The sequence below is a fragment of the Zeus faber genome (genome assembly GCF_960531495.2).
Source record: "Zeus faber genome assembly, chromosome: 4".
Lineage (NCBI taxonomy): Eukaryota > Metazoa > Chordata > Actinopteri > Zeiformes > Zeidae > Zeus > Zeus faber.
In genome coordinates this window covers 4,334,101-4,354,228 of record NC_137191.1, presented here as the reverse complement: position 1 = coordinate 4,354,228, position 20,128 = coordinate 4,334,101, and the positions used below count along the sequence as shown (strand labels likewise).

Below are 20,128 nucleotides of genomic sequence, written 5' to 3'. Positions count from 1 at the left end.
CGGAGGAGGAAACAATGCATTTTCATAAATATCCACATACCTGTGGACGAGGCCATCACCGCTCTGTTTTCATCCTCCTTTATCAAGCCTTTCTCCCTGTTCCGTGGAATGGGAAGCCCCGCCCATTAGTCTTCAACTGACAATCACTTTGTGTGATTCTAAAGTCATTACAAAGGCTTGAAAAGAGCATTGACGGCTTTTCAGATTAAGAGGACACTGAATGTGTCCTAACGATCCAAATCTCCAATTAATGTCGGATGTTCAGGTACTTTAATATACACACGCACGCACGCACAAGCACACACTTGCGGTCACTCGCTCACACACACGCATGCAGGACAATTTTTCCAGGGCAGGTATTTTGGGTGGTGCGTGCAGTACAGTAGGTGGTGCCAGGGGTTCCTGTGTGGGACCCGGGGTCTAATTCTGGCCCAGTTGGCCCCCTGGGGACCGCCAGCCAGGGGAAGAATCACCAAATCCAATTAGACTGCACGCAACCGTGCCTTAATGAGCACAGTAAGTCCATAGCTCGTTAGTCCGCCACGTCTCTGTTAATGAGATGGCCTATATTTGATTATATAGATATGTTTGTGTGATGTCGGACACTGGTGCCTGGACCCGGGTGCGGTCGTGTTCGGAAGCTGAACCTTTGAGGTTCGGCTTGCCCTACAAACCCACCGCACGGTATTAACAACTCTGGACGTTTCTCTTTAAACGTGATTTCAAAGATCCTCAATCAGCGGTGGATGTTATGATGTGTTACCACGGTGGGATGGTTTCCCCCCCTGAATAAGTGTTGAATATAGCTGTGGTCAAAAAACAAACACAGTTTCATGAGAGTAAACAGCTGCAGGCTCTGAAGGGTTTTGGCTAAAACAGATAACAGAGGTTTCACCGGGGCTGGTATCACATCCTGCCTCTCTTCAAGGGGGAGAGGGGAGTGCAGCGCTAAGGAGCCCAGCACAGAGACCCCGGTTGGGAGGTGGTGGGGAAGCTCTGCGTACGCTCCACCATCATTTCATCACCCGCAGAAGCAGAAGCAGAAGCAGAAAAGTGTGTTTCATTCATGAGAAAAAAATACAACAACCTGAAAGCCATGAAACAGCGGATTCCCTCTTTCACCTCACGGCTCAAAGTAAACCCCATGAATCATATCACAAGCAAGCTTTACACTCAAACATAGGTCCCTAAAAGCTCTCATTGTATTACTCTGTCTCTCTCTACCTCTCTCTCTCCTTCTACCGCTCTCTCTTTCTTTGCCTTTCTCTATTTCTACATTTCGCAATTTATTTAAATTTCAAAATGCTTAACTGTCATGACACATAATGCAAGCTATAGAGGTTACAAGTACTTCATTTACTTTGTATGCAAGCTCCCTCCAGGGATAAATAAAGTAACCTCAAAGTATCTATCTATCTATCTATCTATCTATTTATCTGTCTGTCTGTCTATCTGTCTGTCTATCAATTTACATATCTATCTATCTATCTATCACTTGTATGCATACAACAAAAACTTGAAGGTCACTGAGAAGAGGACCTGGTGTAATACTGCAAACTGAGAGAACGTGAAATGGAGAGAGGGAGTGAGAAAGAAAGAAAGAAAGAAAGAAAGAAAGAAAGAAAGAAAGGGGTGTGCTATATTTGATGCTGTGTGGGCCGACTGGGTTGTGAGTAGAGTATATGCTTTTCTTGTGTGTGGGAGGAAGGGGAGGCAGAGAGAGAGATAGAAAGAGAGGGAGAACATAAATGGATTGCTCTTACTTTGCCAATAGAAGAGTGTTCGTGCGCGTGCAGTGTGCGCGTGTGTGTGCGCATGTGTGTGCGTGTGAAGGCGCTGTTACAGTGTACTGTATTTAAAGTCTTTATCATTACAGCCACAATATGACAACATGTGTTTAGTATTATGATCATTTTCACAGGATACCGTTTTGAAACAGAGGAGCCTGGAGCCATCGCATTCATCCCATAATCCCCCGATACTGTGATTTGAGGTTCCACAATGATGATTATAACAATGATTCAGCCAAAACGCAATTTCACGCCAATGTGATGGGAATGTGGCACCTTTGCATGAGTCGGGTTTTTATGTTCCGATGTTTGTTCTTCATGTGATGTGATGTGCGTTGTGTTGTGTTACTGTTATGACTGTATCACTGTCACAGGCTCATTCTCTACTATGAGTGAAAGGATGACGTTGTTAATGTCACTTCATTGCAATTATTCTGTCGATTCATCACCCAATACAGACAATCTCACAGTGCGTTTAGTTGTGTACGTATGTTTGTGTGTGTGTGTGTGTGTGTGTGAGAGAGAGAGAGAGAGAAAGAAAGCAGAAGTTGCACTGTCTATTTAAAGACCCAAAAAAATCTGCTTTACATCTGGAAGAGTGCTACATCCTTCAATCTTCAACAACCGCTTTGACCCTGAACGCGACCTTCTCCGTCGCGATATTAATACCGTGCACCTACGCACACACACACACACACACACACACACAAACAATCTCTCTCTCGCTCTTTTCCTTATTTTAAATTGTATTTTCATACAGAGCTGAGAGCGAGATCAGAATCCAGAAGAGAAGTAACGTGCAGGGAGGGGGAGAGACGAGAGATGGCTCTAAGAGAAGGAAACAAGGACAATGTTGAGAAGAGTTTAAGGAGTTTAAGTTTTTCGAGTTTAAGAGAGAGAGCGAGTGGGGGGGGTAAAGGAGTGAACAGAAACAAGTGAAGCTAAGCTGATGTAACAGTATTGACGGAGTCACAGCGAAACGTGGCGCTTGAAACGGAACGTCTGGGGAATGAAATCGCTATTATTGATTAGTCGGGACGCTCAATGTGTGTGTGTGTGTGTGTGTGCACATGTGTGTGTGTGCACGCGTGTGTGCCCAAGCATTTGGCCGGGTCGTCTCGTGCAAACGCTTGTCACTTGGTGACAGCGTGCAGGCGGTATCCATGACAACACTGACATGTGACCGGGGGGGCTTCACCTCGGCTCGGGGTGAGGAGAAGAGGTCCAGCTTGGGTTTGGTCACCTTGGTCTTCCTGAGAGGGGGATGCAGACCGATGAGAGAGAGAGAGGGGGAGAGAGAGAGAGAATTAAACATGGAAACGAGTTACCAGCTCCGACAGCGTGAAAAGAGGAAACGTGAAGCTTCCTGAGCGCCCCGCCCCATGCGGTATTTCCGCAGTGCGGTGGCTACATTTGGTCGCAGAGAGGAAGTGCCTCACGCTCTCACATTTGCCTCACTTCCCGTTGAAAGTCCCCCCCCTTTTTTTGACGCCACACCTGCCAACCATAAAACCCCAGTTATGGAAACGCGGCGCAGACCCAAGCAGAGTCCTCTCGTAAATAAGGACGTGCGCGAGGGGATGCGAGCGGAAAGCTATTCCGGGGCGAGGGCGGCGTGAAGATGAATGGGGGGTTGGCTCTGCCCGAGGCCGAGTGGCCGCACCGGAGACCTTTTTTTTTTGACCGCCTGCGCAGCCAAAAACACTGACTCTTTATAGCGCATAACAATGCAAAGGGAATGTTTCGCCCTGTGTTTCGTCCTTGCAGCGCCACATCGCCGGGGGAAGGAAAGAAGGAGCTGCTGAACACGCAGAACAAACCATGCATCCCAGAAATAACAATCTTCATTCTTTCTGCTCTTTAGACGTTTAGACAGAAACTTTCATTCAGAAACACGCCTTGAATTTTTTTTTTGCGGACCCCCCTTTGAGAACTTACTGCCTTAATACACAGAAAATGCTGGTTTTAAATTGTGGTTGAATTTGCCATGACCTCTACCGGACTGATTTTATTTAGTTTTTTTATGTTTTTTGGGATTTCATTTACTGAGATAATTTTGTTTACGGAGTGGAAACAGGAACCCGAATGTTCAGTTGCTCAGGTGTCCTTGAGCAAGGCACTGCTCAGTGTGTCCAGTTTCTAGAGCAAGTCCCACAGATAATCGAGAAAAAATAAAATTAAAATGAACTCAAGTTATATCAATATTTAAAACAATTATGGTGTAATTGTGACTTTAATTTTGTCCTGCCATTGTCCCCTCTGGGCTCAAGGGCAGAACAGCATCATCTGAACTTCAGACTGACTGCTCCTAAAGCCCCCAAAAAAAAAAAAAGGTCCCAAAAGACAAGAAGAAAGAAATTTCCATAAGCGCCTCGGTGCCGAGGCCGCAGAATCTGTGCTGCCGGCTCTTATCTAAGTCATTATATTATACAATTTTAAATGTGAACGTTGCTTACGCAGCATGTGCTGGAAGTGGAAGAGGTCCTGAGCGACGACGGGTCAAAGTCCCGTCGAGGCCAAGACCATCCACTTTTAGTTGACTTGACATCTAGGTTTTTAAGCAGACATAATTCAAGTCAGGTTTATCGACATCACCTTTCATCACAGTCCAGTCTCAAAGGTCTCCTCAAGCTTCACCAGTCACCTGAAAATCAACGGCACTCCCTCGCCTTTAACACCACCCGGGCTGAGAGAAAAAAAAAAAAAAAACTCAAAAACGAAAGAAACCTTGAGAAGGGATAAAGTCATGAAATGAAAATTGAACAAAAGAGACCAAGATGATTCCGTGTACATTTCCAAGGTGTCTGCCAGTGGATTATAATAACGATGGATATGGTAAATTGTCTCGTATAAGACGGGAAACTTGATGGGATGATACCAGCGCAGCAGCTAAACGGAAAGTCTCAAAACCAGGATTTATTGCGCAAGATGTATTCCACCACCTGGACAGGAATGTGACCAGAGGTGTCTGTTGTTCTAGTAACAGACACAGCGCGTCAGCTTGGAGAAACCATGTGACGTTACGAAAAAGCCTCAAAGATGTGCCGCCGTCCAGGCACAACACCACCTTAATACGGAGCTGTTGTAGCTTTACTCTCAGCCTGATGCGCGCCACTCATGTGGATCGAAGAAATCCACAAAACCCAACATATGTTTATGACCTTCAAATACGGGCTTGGAGGTGGTGTCGGGGGTGTAGGGGGTGCAGGGCGCGTGGGTGCGTTTGTGTTTTGCCGCTCGTAAAATGAAAGAACAAGAGCAACTAACGACGACAAGCGAGCACCCGAGGGTCGATCGTTCATGCTAAAGCCGAGCCCGAGTGCCCGCCTCCGTCGAGCCTTGCCGCAAGATGGACGATGGTCAAACTTCACTCCAACCGACTGAGTTCGTCCCGATGAATGGTCCCAAACAAAGTGCATCACTCACAGGACTTCTGAAAGGGTTCACCACCCAAAATGGGGTGGATATTTAATCTCAGGATCGTGTTTGAAACGAGGGCACTTCCTGCCTCCCCCTTCCCAATTCCTTCCCACTCAATCTCTCCATCCTGGCTGATTTCTTATCCTTGTCTTCTTCTCTCTCGCTCTCGCTCTCTCTCTCTCTCTCTCTCTCTCTCTCTCTTGCTCTCTCTCTTATTATCCCAAACACTACCTCACACTATTCACATTCACATGCCACTTTAATTCACATGCCACTTTAAATGCACATATCTGTATATACATAGCCATATTTCTTCAACCTATTCCATTTTATTTCAATTTATTTTTTATTGTATTTTATTCTATATATTTTTTATCTTATTCTATAAGTATTCCACTTACTGTATTACGTTTTAGGAGTCAGTTAGTCGGTCTATTAGAAAGGAATTTTCTACTTTTTATTTTATTTTATTTTTGTACTTTTTCCTAGGACTTATTGTGTGCTATCACCGGGTGCGTTGCATTACATTTCACTGCATATATGTATGGAAGTATGTATATGTATGTGACAAATAAAAATCTTGAATCTTGAATCTTGAATCTCTCTCTCAAAAGGATCATGGGTAATCAAAAGGGCAGGCCTTCCAACATCCCATCACCGGTAACTCGGTAGTAAACGGCGGCCAGAGCACGGCTGTTTTGTGGGCGTCCTAGTTTTCCGTTGTTTGGGGTTGTGGGCGGGCGGGGGTCTTACACTTTGCGTGTCGGGGGGCGGAGGCGGCGCAGGGCCCGGGGAAGGTGCTGGCTGTCCTGCTCTGTCTGGTAGAAGAAAATCCTGAGAGTATGGTCCAGAAGGAGCCATGTTGGCAGACTCAGCAACCTCTGGGATGGGGGTGGGGGGAGTCGATAAGAGAGAGGGTAAACAGAGAGACCAAAATGAGCCACAACTGGAGGGATGAGGAGCGAGGAAGGGTGGAGTTGGTATTTATCCGCATTTTCAAACTTTTTCACATCAAGGACCCTCAATTTGATAGTGATAAAAAACGAGAAGAAAGAGAAAAGTGGGTGAAGACGAAAAAGGAAAAGAAAGAAAGACAGAAAGAAAAAAAGAAAGAAAGAAAGAAGGAACAATGTCAATGTCAAGTCCCACAACCTCAGTCAGCCAGGCACGACGTGTTGTGTGTGTGTGTGTGTGAGCTTGTGTGTGTGTGAGCTTGTGTGTATGTGCGTGCGTGTGTGTGTGTGTTATGGATGGGGTAACAGAACAGAGACTCTCTCCACATTGAGCTCTCTCTCTCTCTCTCTCTCTCTCTCTCTCTCCCTCCCTCCGCTCCACCACCCACAGCGCCGCCTCCACCCACCAGGTTGGTGTTACGGCCCCACCACTGAAGTGGTCTTCCCCTAACGCGTGTCACGAGCGTTGCACCGTGGCTAATGACGCCGCCTCACCTTTATGTAGGTGTTGAGCTCTGGGATCCGGCTCTCTGCGATCTCCTGCTTGTTGCCGATGAAGATCTTGCCTGAGGGCGGGGGGAGAGAGAAAACACACATCTTGATTTTCGTTCCTTTTTCTTGTCTCACGCTCGCGCTTTCCCCGGGTTTGAGCTGTGAGGCTGCGTCGCCTATAGCTGCGTCGCCTATAGCTGCGTCGGCATCCGGTGCTGGAAACGCGGTGTCACGTTTAACCCCTGTCGACTCTGCAGTGTCCTGATGTCATCTCCGTGCGTCCCATCGCTTTTCACACATTCCTCATAACTCGGGCGGGGCGATAGCGACAAAACTCCAATCACACGCTTTGGACAACAGTTAAATTTGATGATAATGAGGGGATGATCTGTGCTTTACACATCAGAACAGTCATTATTAACGTGAATCAGAACCTCTACCGCCAAGGTGGTAGAGGTTCTGATTACAGCAGTCTGTGAAGTTGGAAAAACTGTGTTCCTTTCCTTAACTTCACTGTAATGCTCCTTACACTCTGAGATGCAAATTGTTTTCATTTTTTCACAAATATTTAGATGAACTGAATTAAAGCTGGTGAATTAAAAATGTCGATGTCAAATAGTCCGGAAGGACAGAGAGGGAGAGAAAGGGGGATAAGGAGAGAGAGAGGGAGAAGCCGCCACCTGACTACACAATCCATGTGTACTACTAACACATGGATTACCAAGAAAACAACAGGACAAAAAAATATCTCTCTCACTTTCTCTCTCTCTCTCCCTCTCACTGTCTCTCCCTCTCGCTGTCTCTCTCTCTCTCCCTGACTTATCTTGAGAAAAGAAAAGTTAAAATCTTTTTTTTTTTTAAAGGAGTATTTGAGTATGAGGAAGACAGAAGTAAATTGGGGAAATGCAAACCAGAGACACGTGCAACAGCTCGAAGAGACGATAAGTGGTAGATACAGAGAGAGACGGAGGTGGATAGGGAGGAGGGAGAGCAAGAGTGTGAGAGAGAGGGAGAGAGATAGAGAGAGACAGAGAGAGAGAGAGAGAGAGAGAGAGAGAGCGAGAGAGAGAGGTGCATTAGCAGTCACTGGCCACATTCGGCTGTCTTCATTTGATTAAGGCCCAAACTACTGACTGCATCAAGGACAGAGTGAGGAGAGTGAGAGAGAGAGAGAGAGTGAGAGAGAGAGAGAGAGAGAGAGAGAGAGAGGGAGGAGGGCTGCAGCAAACAGTCAAGAAAGAAAGAAAGGAGAAAGAAAGAAAGAAAGAAAGTGGTATATTGATCATAGTGAGAGAGAGAGAGAGAGAGAGAGAGAGAGAGAGAGAGAGAGAGAGAGAGAGAGAGAGAGAGAGAGAGAGAGAGAGGTGGGCTGCAACAAACAGTCAAGAAAGAAAGAAAGAAAGAAAGAAATGTATATACAGCACAGTGCCAACCAGAGAACAGGTGGAGCCTTGTTTCGGCGTGTCTGAGAGCACCTGGTGTGGTGCTTCTGCTCCACATTATGAAATGAAGCGGACAGGGTAGAGGCATCTACACGTAGGATGGTTCACTTATTGATGTCGTCAGGATGACGACATCTGACACATCAGCACTCTCTGCTCCGCACAGGGTGTCGGGAGGGGAAACCCAGGTTCAGAAAGTACAACTCCACTCCGGGATTTTCTGACGCAAGGACTTTTGCCTGGAATTTACCTGGAATTTTCCACGTCTGAATCCAGGGAAAGAGCAGAGGTCGTCCTGCTTGGAATCCTCTCCCTCCAGGACGGTCCCACTAACAAACTACACAGTGTGTGATGTCCTTATCGTGTCACACACACGCACGCACGCACGCACGCACGCACGCACGCACGCACGCACGCACGCACGCACACACACACACACACACACACACACACACACACCTGTCCAACCCCCCGCCCCCCGACCGTCCGAAAGCTGTCTGTTTAAGCGAAGAAGACAGGCCTTCACAGGCGCTCCCTAATCAATACAGACATGGGCGGCTGCATTAGACTGATAAGACTTATGAGAAAACAATGAGAAAAAAACAATGAGAGCGGCTCCAAGAGGAGGAACAATAGAGGAACGACGGTATACTGCAAAATGTAAATATACTGAAAAATATAATGTTAGATAAAAACATCTGACGATATAGAAACACTCATGTTTTAGTGTATCTCACAATATGATTGCTAATATATTATTTGATTGTTAAAAATATGGATCAATACATTTCCGTTACTGTATATGTATCACATCTTTAGTAAATACAGTATGTCTGTTTCTATTACACACTTTAATATTCGTTTCAGATATGAGAGTAGTGTTTACTTGCCAGAACGTTAATATATTAGAGCTCTGGAATTGGAAAATAAATAACAATTAATTCCATAAGTTTATCATCCTAAACGAACAACAATGAACTTTACAGAGCGAGGAATCAACTAAAATAATAAAAAATAATAATAAATAATAATTTTCCATACTTTCATCAGCAAGGGGCAGAACCCCCAATCCAACTTGATCAGCGTTGAGTTCATGCCTTAGATTTAGAATTTGAATTATAATAGAATTAGGTTATAATTAGAATTTGATTTTGAATCAGACTTTGAATTCGAATTCGAATCTGAATTATATTCAGAATTTGAATTAGATTTAGAATTTGATTAAGAATTAGATCTAGAATTAGAATATAATAAGATTAGAATTATAATCAGATTAGAATTCAATTTAGAATTATATTTAGAATTAGAATATAATTTGATTTTAAATTAGAATTAAGATTTGAAATAGATTAGAATTTGAATAAGATTTAGAATTAGAATTCGATTTAGATTAAGAATTCGATTTAGAATTCGAATTAGAATATATTTAGATTTAGAATTAGAATTCGATTTAGAATTAAGATTTGAAATAGATTAGAATTTGAATTAGATTTAGAATCAGAATTAGATTTAGAATTAGATTAAGAATTAGATCTAGAATCAGAATAGAATTAGAATTAGATTTAGAATTAGAATTAGATTAGAATAATAATCGGATTAGAATTAGAATTAGAATTAGATTAGAATTAGAATTAGATTAGAATTAGCATAAGAATTATATTTAGAATTAGAATTCGATTTAGAATTAGATTAGAATTTGAATTAGATCAGAATTAGAATTAGAAAAGCAGCAGGTTGACCCCAAGCCTCCATTCAGTTATTTAGATTCTGTTCTAAGTGAATTCTCTCATTTAAAGCAGTGATCTCACTTCAGGCAGCTCGTCTTTTTGGTTTGTTGCTCTGAATGGCATTTCAACGTCTCGTCTCGTTCTCTTTCTGTCTGTCTTCACCTCCTCCTCCTCCCCCTCCTCCTCCTCCGCCTCCCCCACCTGCTCTCAACTGTCACCACTATATTGATCTCTTTCTCTTGAGGGCGGCGGCGCCTGTCTCCATACTCAGCTTTGCTCATTCACTCTGTCTTTGTCACTTTGTTATGTTTGATGAAAACCCAAGGTAGAAAGCTTCTGTCCTTCCTCCACCAATGTCTTCATCACTGTCCTCAAGTCAAGCCCTGAAGTGGAGCAGGCTCAAACGCTTTCTTCTGATCGCAGCGTTCACGCCCATTTATCCATCTGCAGGTCCCCCCTGAACACACACACTGATCCCACTCTTTGCTTTTTTGTCTTTGGCACCCATCCATCATCCATCCGCCATCCATCATCTGCCCATCCATCCGCCCGTTTGCCTGTTCATCCATCTTTCCGCTCATCCATCCATCGATCGGTCCATCCATCCATCATCTATCGTCCGCTCATCCATCCATCCGTCTGTCTGTCCATCCATCCATCCATCAATGGATTGTCCATCCATCCATCATCCCTCCATTCATCCATCATCCATCCGTCCATCATCCACCCATCATCCATCCATCATCCATCCATCCATCATCCATCCATCCATCCATCATCTGCATATAATCTCATCTCAGTCATAGTTGGTGACATTTTTACAAGTTTTTGCAATATTTCCGAACAAGACATTTTTTCTTTATTTATATTTTAAGATATATATATATTTTTATTCAATTATTATTTTCTAAAACATACAAATAAGGAAATAAATTCCTTCTCAAAACACACAGTCTTTGCCACATTTTTGGACTTAAATTTTTATGGACCAAAGAATATATATATTTATTACATATTGAATATATATTAATTTATTTTTTCCAAATCATCCAATAGCAGAAGGACAAAACCCTGCAGGGGGCTCATAACACACGGTTTTATTTTAGTCCAAGTTTCCAAGTCCAACACATTTGGTGGTTGGGGTTGCACGAGGTGTGTGTGCTTGCATGCGTGTGTGTGTGTGTGTGTGTGTGTGTGTGTGTGTGTGTGTGTGTGTGTGTGAGACCTGGCAGGGTGGGCAGGATGCAGGTGTTTGGTCCGGGCTTTTCGGGGTCTTCAGGGGAGTATTTGTCCTGCAGCTCCTTGTGGAGGTTGAAGAACTGCCGATACCTCCTGTAGATGAGGTACTTACTGGCACCCTTGGTCTTTACCTCCATCACAAACATCTGACAGAGAGAGAGGGAGGGAGGGAGGGAGGGAGAGAGGGAGGGAAGGAGGGAGAGAGGGAGGGAGGGAGGGAGGGAGGGAGAGAGAGGAAGGGAGGGTTAACGACAACAGGGAGGTGCACAATTTGAGAGGAAATGTGATTGAGAAAAGAGGGGAAATAAAAATGGAGAAAAGAGGAAGGAAAGAAGACAGGAGGCCCAGGACAGGTGGAGAAGGGAGGAGAGAGAGAGAGAGAGAGAGAGACAGAAAGACAGAGAGACATTTGTGTTCTTGTATTTCTTAGATTAAAGCACATTCTCACATAGTAGTCAATGAATCCTTTCTTCTCTTCGACGTCGGCGATGCAGGCACTGACTGCAACGTCGTTCGGGAGTTGGTCAAAATCACTGAGGTAGAAAAAAAAAGTTCAAATACTGATTTTTTTTCTAAAAGGAGAGAATCTCTTCAAACCTCTGATTCTCATTGTGTATTTTCTTTGCTGTAGTCATTATAACTATGATATTCCATATTGTTCATCAATTTCAGCAATCAAGTTCTCAAATACACACGATCAGCCACAACATTAAAACCAGTGATAGGTGAAGTGATAACATTGATCAACTGGTTCCAATGGCACCTGTCCACCGGTTGTGGGAGATATTAAGCAGCAAGTGAACATCAGTTCTTGAAGTTGCTGTGTTGGAAGCAGGAAAAATGGACAAGCGTAAGGATCTGAGCCACTTTGACAAGGAGCACATTGTGACGCTAGACGACTGGGTCAGAGCATCTCCAAAACCACAGGTCACAGGTGCAGTGGTTACTACCTTCCAAAAGTGGTCCAAGGAAGGACAACCGGTGAACTGGCGACAGGGTCATGGACGACCATGGGCTCATTGATGCAGGTGGGGAAAGAAGTCTAGCCCGTCTGGTTCGATCCCACAGAAGAGCTACTGTAGCACAAATTGGTGAAAAAGTGAATGTTGCTGTGATAGAAAGGTGTCAGAACACACAGTGCATCACAGCTTGCTGCGTATGGGAGCGCTCAGTGTCCATGCTGACCCCTGTCCACCACTGAAAGCACCTGCAATGGACACGTGAGCATCAGAACTGGACCATGGAGCAAGGGAAGAAGGTGACCTGGTCTGATGAAGCAAGTTTTCTTCTACATCATGTGGATGGGCTGTGTTAGGGTCCGATCCGAAGGAGCATCTTTGGGATGTGCTGGAACAACAAGCTGGATCCATGGAGGCCCCACCTCACAACTTCCAGAACTTAAAGGATCTGCTGCTAACGTCTTGGTGCCAGATACCACAGGACACCTTCAGAGGTCTTGTGGAGTCCATGCCTCCACAGGTCAGAGCTGTTTTGGCGGCAGGAGGGGGAGCTACACAATATTAGTGGTTATTCCTGGTTTTAATGTTCTGGCTGATCAGTGTATGTGTCAATATTAAGCAGTGGTGGAACATAACAAAGCACAAGTACTTTGTGACTGTACTTATGTACATTTTTCAAGTAGCTGTACTTATATTCAGCGTTGAAGACTTTTCGTTTTTGCTCCATTACATTTCAAAGCATAAAAGCAAATCGATATACTTTCTATCTCCAACATTTCTAACACATTGACGCTACATTATTAAAAATGTTCCCTGGTCAGTTATATACAACAAAATCAATTATTTATAGGATTTTTTTTAGCTCCATTTTTTTTTTGTTTCCATGTAAATTACTAAGAAACCACCGAAAGTACTTTTATTTTTTTGTAGAGTGCGAGAGCACTCATCTGCAGAAAACAAGTCAAAGGTCCGAGCGCCTCTCACGTCCTCTTCCTTTTCGGGATGGAGAGAATAAACTCAAAGAGATAACGTGAGATAAAAGTTATTTTCGAAAGGCTCAGAGTTCCCAGAAAACGACCCACCTCTCGTCTCTCAGCTGCCGGGGAAGCGACATGATGCTTAGTCCAGAGCAGAGATCACCACCAGTTTCGGCTTCAGTCAGTTCTGTGCGTGCGCATGCGCAGTGGGAGGGAACACTGTACCACTTACCCAGCAAAGCTCAAGCTTTTCCTAAAGGTGATATTAGATAGATAATAAAAAAATATATATATATTTGTCATTATTATTATTATTATTATTATTATTATTATTATTAATAATAATAATAATAATCATCATCATATGTTTCTTTTATTTATTATTTTTTGTTTATTAGCGCAACCCAATGACACTTTACAACAACAATATTAAGGGTGAATAAAGGTTACAATTATAATAATAATGTGTATTATTCTATTGATTATTTATTATTTTTTGTATATTAGCGTAACTCAATGACACTTTACACCAACAACAAAAATATTTAGGGTAAATAAAGGTTATTATTATTATTATCATTATTATTAATGATAATAATAATAACGATGATAATAATTAAGTGTAAATAAAGGTTTTTATTATTATCATAATTTCTTTCTTTCTGTATCTTTCTTTCTTTGAGTTGTATGTTTTGTTTGAAATGTGCTATACAAATAAATACAAATAATAACAGTCATTTTAAATCATTAGTATCTTGGAAGCAACTCAAGGACATTCCGGTTCAACATTCTTTTCAATTTTCATTATTATTAATTTCTCTCTCTACCATTCTTTCTGTGGTTATTGTTACAGTATATGTGCATATGTGTGTGTGTGTGTGTGAGTGTGTGTGTGTGTGTATCTCCGTATGACAATATATGTATTCTTATCTGAACTGATGCCTAAAGTTCACATTCCCCCAGCAAACCACCAACGTGGCTACAGAAACTGATCAAGACAATCGTTGGGTGGGTCAACCTCCGACCCGAGAAGGAAAGGGACGAGGAGCAATGCTCACTGCCAGGAGTTGTGCAAGGAGATAAGAGAAATGTTTCCATTGGTTCAAATCTAATTTATACAGTATATTTATTGTATTGTATTTTATTGACAAAATAAATGACTCATTCAGAGTCATTGAAGGTCATGTCAACATTAATATCTATAAACTCTCTGCTTCCTCATAGTATCGCTATGGTATCACTGTCAACACAGCAGCCTCATGTCTGTGTATCAGTTACACTTCTCCCTGTGTGTGTATGTGTGTGTGTGTGTGTGTGTGTGTGTGTGTGTGTGTGTGTGTTTCAGCTTCATAGTGTTGTCATGGAAGGCAAATACAGAACGACATTTAACTACATGCGCACACATCTTCCATGCACATATTAACACAATCAGACATGTACACAAACACACAAATCCCAGCTGATTCACACTCTCAAGCGCACATACACAAAAACAAAATCACACACACACACACACGGCACTAGGCTTCACCAAGGCCCCTGATTCTTTTGTTTTACCAAAACTAGTTTCAGTTCTGTTTATTGTTGCTATAATTTCCATTGCGTGCACATTGACAGAATACATATACATATATAGACACACACAAAGACACACACAGACACACACAGACACACAGTCTATTTTATATTGACACTAATCCCGTCTCATCCATTAAGTTGTCTCTTTTGCACGTGTGTGCAGTCTCTCGCTTTTGCTTTGTCACACATTTCTTCATTCACATACACACTTGCACACACAAGACACGCCTTATCATGCTTTGCACTACCTGTATCTGACAAGCTTGACACTCACTTCACCTCTCCTTCTGTTACCATTACCCTCCATCTCTTCCCCTTTTGCACTTTCTCGCTGTTCTTCTTCTTTTCACCTGTGGAAAGAATAGAAAGAAGTTCCATCACTGGCCTAAATGATTACAGTACAGCTACTGGTGATTATTGTTTTCAACTGTAAGTATTGAAGAAGAAACAGTCTTGTATTGAAGAAGAAACAGTCTTTATTTGTCACGCAACACACCACACTACAACACATGCTTGCACACACACACACACATGCTTTTTGATGGTGGCCGGTGAAATGGATTCTCTGCTTTTGACCCATCCTGGGTTGTCCTTCCTCTGGGGGCACAGCCAGGAGCAGTGGGCAGCATACGTGGACGCGCCCGGGGACCAGGTGATAAATGTCCATCGCTGGTCAGACGATGATGGGTGCATGTTTTTGGTGGGGGTCCTTACTGACATGAGGTGGAGGAAACCCCATGTGAGCACGGGGAGAACATGCAAACTCCACACAGAAAGGCTCCTATTTGGGAGATAACCCACCGGAGCACGGTGCCAACAGCGCCCCAGGCGGGAATCGAACCCAGGACCTTCTTGCTGTGAGGCAGCAGTGCAATGCACTGCGCCACCGTGCCACAAATTTGGTTAGACTGCTTAGTAGAAGAATTATCAAATGGTGATATTCAATTCAAATCCCATTCATTATGAAGTTAACCCCAGAGACAGACCGTTGCTATCAGCTGGACTTGGTGTTTGTTGGTGGATTTTTTACAATGTTTCCATTATTATTTCCCCACATCCACCGCCATCCAAGAATAAAGTAAAGTCTTAGGGCTCTGGCATGGCGCAGGTGACTGGGTTATTTGATGCATCAAACAAAGGAAGGCTGTGATCTGTCAGTCCAAGGAGAAGATGGCTAGATAAAGACAGATAGATAGATAGACAGATAGATAGAGAGATAGATGGATGGACAGATGGATAGATAGATAGATAGATAGAGTGAGCTGCAGGGGAATAGAGAGGGGTGTGGGTGGTGAGAGGGAGGCAGAGAATGAGTAGAGGAAGATAATGAGAGAAGAGAGAGAGATAGAGTTAGAGATGGAGAGAATATGAAAATGAGAGGTAGAGAGAGACAGATAGATAGATGGACAGGGAGGACACAGTTCACTGATCAGGTCGTCACCTTGACTCAAACACCGGTGGCAGAAATGACCACGGACAGAATAATGACAGGGCTTGTTGGTGCGGATGACAATTGGATTAAAAACGAACGATCCATAAACAGAGGGGAAGTGCACCTTGTTCCAGATGTGTTTGAGAGAATCTATGCTTGTGGCCAAAGACCTTCAGACTCATCAATCACTTTCTCATCTTCCGCCTCCTCCGTTTCAGAACCACGGACAGCGTGCCGTCACTCAACGCTGCAGTTCTCTCAAAGTGTGAAGCTCCAACACAGCCTGGAAAGACGGGGTCTCAACCTTTTTTGGCCCATGACCCGGCTTTGAGGTCCCAAAAGGCTTCAGTGAAAACCCTGAGATGCTATGTGTTTTTGAGGAGGGGAGGGGGGGATTCCGCTCAAAGGCCAAGGGTCTGCACACCATGTCTTGATGTCCCACAGTGCCCCCCACCCCTCCAGGACAAACCATCTCTGCCCTGTGTCTCCCAAAAATAGAGAGGCCAAGCATATGTGTGTGTGTGTTTGTGTGTGTGTGTGTGTGTGTGTGTGTGTGTGTGTGTGTGTGTGTGTGTGTGTGTGTGTGTGTTCTGGGGTCGGATGGAGGGGACTGTAAAGGTTGCTTTGGTCGTTGTGTCGTCCCACATTGAACCCCCCCACCCCGGGCTCCTCTCTCCCGTCTTTGCTTCTCCCTCCACTCGCTCATTCACTCCTCCAGCCTTCCTCCAGCCCTCTTCCTCTCCCTCCCTCATCTCATCATGTTAATACTTCGATCTCGCATTTAGGTATGTGATGAATGGCCCAGCCGTGTAAACCGAGAGAAACAATTTGAAAATGGGTCGTCCCTGAAGTGCCTCGTGGGTGATGAACCAGGAAGAAGTGGAACTTGAGGCCAACATTCATGGATATTAATATATTGTGGTATAGCTGGCACCGCGCTTATTTGAAATGTATAGGGCCCGTTTTAAGTCATTAATGGCAATTTGGTGAAACGGATAAGGTCATTTTATTCTCTCTGTGGATCATAAGGCTTCAGTGCATATGGAGGGACTGTGCCTAGTCAGAAAGATGCTCTGATGTGAGAACATACGGCTCTGTGTCTCTAAGTGCGATAATATTTTGCCATGCATTGCACTACCAACTCCATACTTAACACAAGATGAGTCCAGGCCACGGATCAAGTCATTGTTCTTTCTATTTATTTGATTCCTATAAATCAGAAATCCATCTGATTGTCTGTGTTGGGTGGAGTACACTACAAGTCCCATGAAAAACTTCTTCTGGGTTTACTCGGATGTTGAAGATCATGGGTGCTATACTTTTTTTTCCTTTTACTTTTTTTTTTCCATCCATAGACTGAGAAAAATAAAAAACAGATAACATTGAGCAATACAGTGGTACCTCGAGTTACGACTAATCCAAGATACAAGTAGTGATAGTCGCGAAAATTTGTATCGACTTGCGACTGACTGCTCCAAGAAACGACCGTGGAAATTTGCAGTTGGCGCGTCAGCGGCCAGTCAGCAGTTAGTTAGCAGCCCGTCAGCAGTCAGTCAGCGGGCGACCTACATCGTGTGTGCACCTAGTTCGTGGCTTATCGATATTTTTTTCATATTAACTGTGTTTGTGCTGTGTATTTTGTTTATTTTCACCCTTCATGATTTCATCATTTATATGGGAAAAATTACGACTGTTTAACATACGACTGTTCTTACTGAACGAATTACCATCGTAAGTCAAGGTACCACTGTATTATCTTTGCTTTAGCCCCTGGCTGGAACTTCAAGTAAACGTTCCTCTGTCTAGTACTTTTAAAAGAGGAACCAGTACGCCAGTGATGAAGTGACCTGTGACGAAGCATTAAAACAGTGATAAATGCATTCCCAGATCATCTTTCTCGACAGCAAAACACCTTTAGCTCAGTACTGGCATCTACTGGCTCTGGTTAAATCATGCAACTTCAACAACTAAATGCACACGCATACGCCCCATGTACAAGTAGCATTTGTGAGACGTGAGAATTTTATCTCTTGGCGCATAAATGCCAGAACAAAAGACTTGGATCCAGGCTCTTGTGAAACTCTGTATTAAACCATCATGAAAAGTATGTTTTGTGGTAGTTTTCAAAGTAGATTTTGTCCTTGCTCCACTGAATCCTGCAAGGTGGTTCTTTTGGAGCTATGCAAATGGCCATCCTAGTTTTTCCTCTTTTTCTCTCTCCCTCCGTCCCTCAACAGAATTACTGCTTGTGGTTGAATTTAAATGAGTGATGGTGTGATGACAGTAACAACTGAGAGATGCAAATGTACTTAATAATCTACTATACTAACTTCTATAAACTATGGCCATTAGGGAAAGTCACCTAGTGTATCAAGGTCCTTTTTATGCGTCGGTTGAGTGCCTGAAAGAAACACAACCGGAGCCATCAGGGTCAGAATCCTGCGTGCAGATGCGTCTTGACATACATTGAGTATCTTGGGTCCTTGAAACCTTGGGGGGGAGTTTATAGTTCGCGTATATTTCCAGCACCATAATGAAAAAGACAAAGAAGAGACCTCTCAGTGGCTAATGAAACTCTCTCTCGCTCTCTGTCTTCCTATCCTACTTTCTCACTTTCTGCCTTTCCTCAGTTGCAAAAATGGCCATGTTGGACTTGTTGAAAGCTGAGGATATCAAGAAGGCTCTGGAGGCCGTTGCAGGTATGTTAACTTAGATGTCAAATAAAAAACAGAAATCAAATCCACTAAATCCTTACACAAAACTACCAATTGTAGATTAAGATTCTTCAAAATCTTTGCCAACATGGCCCCTGGTCTTTCTTTTTGTCCCTGATGCAGCAGAAGACTCTTTTGACCATAAGAAGTTCTTTGAGTTGGCGGGGATGAAGGCAATGTCTGCTGACAACGTCAAGAAGGTCTTCCAGGCCCTGGACGTGGACGCCAGCGGCTTCATAGAGGAAGAGGAGCTCAAGTGAGGAACCTCGACACTCATACTGGACAATGGCCATAGGCTAAAAAAGATTGTGGCAGTTTCTCCTACCACGCGCCATCCAAGTGGCATGTTCAGGGACCTCCAGCACAGAGACACAAAAGACCGGGGTTGAAAACACCAGTTTATTGTAGAAAGTTGGCCAGTTGAAATTAGTCCAGGAGCATATAGACATGTGTCATGACAGAGCTCGCATCGTGAGTGTGTGTGGGAATGGGGGTTTTACTGGCTGCTCATTAGACCAACCAACGAGCAACAGGCATGCAGCCACTCTGATCCCAATCACCTAGATCTGGGTCAGGTGTGGCTGCTCAAACCACACCATCACCACATCACAAAAAAAAAAAAAAAAAAAAAAAAAAAATATATATATATATATATATATATACTCACACACACACACACACACACATACACTGTATACTTTATATATAACATACATTTAGTTATATGAGACGCTGACACCCTCCGATCCTCTAGGTTTGTTCTGAAGGGCTTCGCTAAGGACGGCAGAGATCTGACCGACGCTGAGACCAAAGCGTTCCTGGAGGCTGCCGACAAAGATGGAGATGGAAAGATCGGCATGGACGGTGAGGAACACGTGAGGGCGTTCAGGGGCTTTATGCGACTCATTTGATCCTTGGTTAATCTAGATTATGGGAAAGTTGGGGTTTGAACAGAAAAATGAAAAAGTGACAGAAAAACAATCATTGTGAATTTGACAAATCTATTTTCAGATTTGTGAAGTTCAACAATAGTTTTATTTAAATGTAATATGATTATCGCAATATTTAACCTGTTAGGTTACTCTATTCTTGTTGAGGCTTCATATAATAATCTCTTTTTCTATCCAATTATGGTTTTCAATGATTTGGACCACAAGAGGATTACAACAACCTGATTTGTAGTTTATGTTGATAGATACTAGACGGACCACTGATTACTTAGAATAGCTGGTTAGATATGTTGTTTAAAAATAGGCAGTTCAGTTCATGTTGCCATTTTTATCTGTTACAATTATGTCCTTTAAATAACAGCATGTCAACACAGACTTACTGCCTCAGCACTACCTTGTTTTAAAAAATACTACTTTTTCCATCTCCAGAATTCGAGGCCCTGGTGCACGAGTAG

At 43.3% G+C, this 20,128-nt stretch overlaps 2 protein-coding genes across 2 annotated transcripts in view; one reads left to right on the top strand and one right to left on the bottom strand.

Annotated features, from left to right (window-relative positions):
• ncf4 (neutrophil cytosolic factor 4) overlaps positions 1-13,151 on the bottom strand; it is a gene marked incomplete at its 3' end in the record, with an annotated part of 26,101 nt that extends 12,950 nt beyond the window's left edge. Inside the window, exons 1-6 of the mRNA XM_079998884.1 lie at positions 13,105-13,151; positions 11,512-11,596; positions 11,050-11,209; positions 6,659-6,729; positions 5,964-6,091; positions 2,989-3,043 (exon numbers count right to left, since the gene is read on the bottom strand). Of these exons, the coding sequence (XP_079855010.1) occupies positions 2,989-3,043; positions 5,964-6,091; positions 6,659-6,729; positions 11,050-11,209; positions 11,512-11,596; positions 13,105-13,136 (531 nt within the window). The 5' untranslated portion in view covers positions 13,137-13,151. The remainder of the gene's footprint in view (positions 1-2,988; positions 3,044-5,963; positions 6,092-6,658; positions 6,730-11,049; positions 11,210-11,511; positions 11,597-13,104) is intronic.
• Positions 13,152-18,647: 5,496 nt separating this feature from the next.
• On the top strand, positions 18,648-20,128 carry pvalb7 (parvalbumin 7; the record flags this gene model as incomplete). Its single annotated transcript, XM_079998759.1, has 4 exons — positions 18,648-18,708; positions 18,847-18,979; positions 19,478-19,587; positions 20,103-20,128. The coding sequence occupies 4 exons, from the start codon at positions 18,648-18,650 to the stop codon at positions 20,126-20,128; spliced, it is 330 nt and encodes a 109-aa protein (XP_079854885.1).